The sequence below is a fragment of the Tasmannia lanceolata genome, unplaced genomic scaffold (genome assembly GCF_043159265.1).
Source record: "Tasmannia lanceolata isolate RefF3 unplaced genomic scaffold, GAP_Taslan_0.1 ptg000037l, whole genome shotgun sequence".
Classification (NCBI taxonomy): domain Eukaryota; kingdom Viridiplantae; phylum Streptophyta; class Magnoliopsida; order Canellales; family Winteraceae; genus Tasmannia; species Tasmannia lanceolata.
Window position 1 is genome coordinate 43,574,567 of NW_027518714.1, and position 3,509 is coordinate 43,578,075.

The 3,509-nt window shown below is 38.6% G+C and overlaps 1 protein-coding gene across 1 annotated transcript; it reads left to right on the plus strand.

Moving 5' to 3' along the window:
• Positions 1-325: 325 nt before the first annotated feature.
• Positions 326-1,541, plus strand: LOC143859957 (ethylene-responsive transcription factor ESR1-like). The gene has a single exon (XM_077370437.1). It carries the CDS (start codon positions 361-363, stop codon positions 1,351-1,353), a length of 993 nt encoding a protein of 330 aa, XP_077226552.1. The 5' UTR covers positions 326-360; the 3' UTR covers positions 1,354-1,541.
• The last annotated feature ends 1,968 nt before the right edge of the window (positions 1,542-3,509 follow it).

Here is a 3,509-nt window from a genome sequence, read left to right on the forward strand (position 1 = left end):
AAGAAAATCATACCATCGCCCCATGCATGCATGGCTCACGGTTCAGAAAACTCTAGTAAAAAGTAAACGCACCAGCCAAAATACACATAAAAGGCAAAAACTCAAGTCAATCTCTGTCTCTCTCTCTCTCTCTCTCTTCATTTCATAGAATTAAAAAGGACGGTTGGCCAGCATACCTTCCCTTGCCCGTGTCCTTCAAATTATGCAAAAAAGTAAATCGATCCTAATTAGTAGCTAGCCCATTCCAAAATTCCAAACTCTCTCTCTCCCTATAAAATACCAAGTCCTGTTCAACACCCTTTCATTCTCATACCCGTCTCCTTCTTAAACTTTCAAGAGACTAATACTTCTTATCAAGAGATGGAAGAAGCAATGAGGCAACTCAACAAGATGATACCAGAATCTGACTTAGCAAGAGAAGAGCCACAAAAGAAGTACAATCGACGGTCCTCATGCAAGGATAGTGGTGGGGCCATGAGATACAGAGGCGTTAGACGCCGTCCATGGGGCCGATATGCGGCCGAGATCAGAGACCCTTTGTCAAAAGAACGTCGTTGGTTAGGAACTTTCGACACAGCCGAAGAGGCCGCGTGCGCCTATGACTGTGCCGCTCGAGCCATGCGTGGTGTCAAGGCTCGAACCAATTTTACTTACCCCCCTTCTCCTCCTCATTCGCCCCCTCCTAATCTCATTTTACCCCCCAATAACTACTACCCTAAACCCACTCAATATGTCCCCCAAATGGACGGTTCTGATTACTCCTGGCCTAATCACATGACTCTCCTTAGAGACTTGCTCTCTTCTTCTTCTTCTGAGACTGTTCCTCCTCCACATTTTCACCAACCCATTTCCTATTCTAATAATTTATCTGACTGCAACACTAAAATGGATACTACTAATCCTAGTGTTGATTTCTCCGATGGGTTTTCATTTTTCGATACTAATATGGATCTTTCTCTAGTCCAAGACCCGGATTACACGTCAGCAACACCAGAAACTCCCAACCCCATGATGGAAACAAACTTCTTTCAATCTGAACCTTCCGATTCGGGCTTATTGCAGGAAATCATTCATGGGTTCTTTCCTAAGTCCGATTCTTCTAAAGGTCCGAGTAGCTTGATTCCTGACACTTCAGTAATAGAGAAAGAAGTGAAAAATGATATTGAAACGGACCATTTCGGACTCTACGTAAATTACCAAAATATGCCACAACCGCTAAATGTTTCGCAGCCCGGGACTTCATTTTATGAGAATCAAGAAAGCTTTTCCACTGTTCATGATGGTATGTTGGAGGATATTATACAATATCCTGGAATTTTTGACATCTTTGCAGCCAAGTTTCCGAACGTTTGAGGTGGATTCTACATAGTGGGGTTGCTCCTTTTTATCTAGTATTTCAAATTATGTGGGGTTCTTATTGTAGTTATAGATTCTCATATGCTTTTATTGTGCTTTTTCTTTCTACGAAAATGGAAGGTATTGATCTGATTCTCAGTTCAGTTGTTATTTTACAAAATTTCAATGCTGTCTGTCATTTTAAAGATCTACATGCGTTTGCATGGCTTGTTGCTGTCAGTTTGTTATGGAACTTCTCTTTTGTACATTATTTTATTCCTTTGCTTTTGCCTCACTCATTAGGAAGTTGGAGATGATATTCCGTCGTCCTCTTTTTTTCTCAGACTCCTGCTGAGGAGCTTCTGTATTCTTTTTTTTTCCTCTATTTTTTGCCTTAATCATTAGAAATTTTCTTCTATACGGAATTTTGTTGGTTTTAATAAAGGGTTGCAATGGGTATGTGATTATTAGCTTCTGTTTTTAGGCTACGTAGGACAAAAAGCCAATTATATGTGCTAATCAATACGTTTAGTTGACCTAGGTAAACCCTGACTTAGTCTTTTTCACTCACCCATATTGCCAATATCAAAGCAAAGGAGTGCGGATATCAAATCTCTCCATTTTTTTCATTTGTCCCTGTGAAAATCAAAATCATGGAAAATGAAAAAATATGTCGTTGTCACCCTTTTTCATTTCTTTCTAGAATTGAATCTGATGGTTTGAGGGTACATAGTCCAAAGGGTCCTTGGAAAATATGAAAGCGGCAACCAAATCTTTTTAGATCATAGGCGGTGATAGGACGTGGATAATTTTCATCCCGGAATATTAGCTGTCCTTTTTATTTCGTTATTTTTTGCGTTAGGCAAGATCTGCATTTTCCTTGCTATATTAATGGAGATGTTAATTTCCAAGGAAGTGAAACAACTTATGATGGATTTTTGTGGTCATTTAATATTGCTTTGCACGCGGATTTTCTGATGATTTAATGTGGGTCCATGATATCTCCGCACCCTATTCTTGATATTGACACTTTTTTCTTTACCCTTAAATTCTACAACTGCCTATTGATTGGTTGATGGGGAACTGTAAAACTGTAAATAAAGGAGCTGTATGATGTCCACGAATTTATATTTTCAAAGGAGCAGCACTGGCTAAAAGAATATTTAATGGTTTGTCGTTTCAAATGGTTCCTCTCATTCATTATTGGATGGGCCAACACAATTCTAAAGCTTCTATGAAAACTTTTGCACTTTTGGGGGGTCAACGAATGGATGATAAGGATAATTAGATCATTGAGCAGGTGTACCAGATCAATTTTTTCCAACCTTTTTACATTTTCTTCGGAATAATTTGTTTGGATATCATACATTTATTTAAGTAAAGAAATTAGTGACAGTATCAAAATAAAGGAGTTTGATATCATCTAAGGTGCACTTGTGCTGGGTTCAAACTAATTTTCGCTCATGTGGGATTAGCCTTTCAAAATCTCGGGTTGGTTTAGGGGTGAATCCCAGATTCAGTTGAGTTGGCCTTTCAGAATCCAAGCCAGTATTATTTTAGGTTGGGTTACGGCTGAGGCCTCGGGAAATCCGACTCAAACCTGACCAATATACATGGAATGCTAAATCGAAGGGTGGCCTAGCAAAACCCCAGTTGCAAGTGCTCCACATTGCATCAAAACCCTAGTTGAAACTTGAAAGTGCTCCACGTTGCATTAGCGTCCAATAACATTTATAAGGGCAGTGGAAAATACAAAATTAAGTAAGATACGAATGAAATTTGGGTGATGTGGATCTTAGACGGGGTTTTTAATGCAAGCTGAAAAGCTTAGAGCGACTGCAAAATTGAAAATATAATAAAGGAAAATATAATAAAGAAAAAGGGTTCTTCCATCACCGGCATGGGGAATACAATACTTCGATCATCACCGATAGCGATTGTATATAGGTAGATATGGGCGGAGTCGAGTTTCCCAGATCATTCATTTTTATTTTTTTTGCCTCCTCTTCTAGAGAACAAGTAACCTCTTGGTTGTACAACTGAATCAGTTTTATGTCTGTTATATAAGTAATCAAAATCATCTCTCTCTCTCTCTCTCTCGGATTTATAAAGTGATTCTTTTTAAGTTCTTTGCATAACTAGATCCCCTTATTTAATTGTATATTAGTCTTATT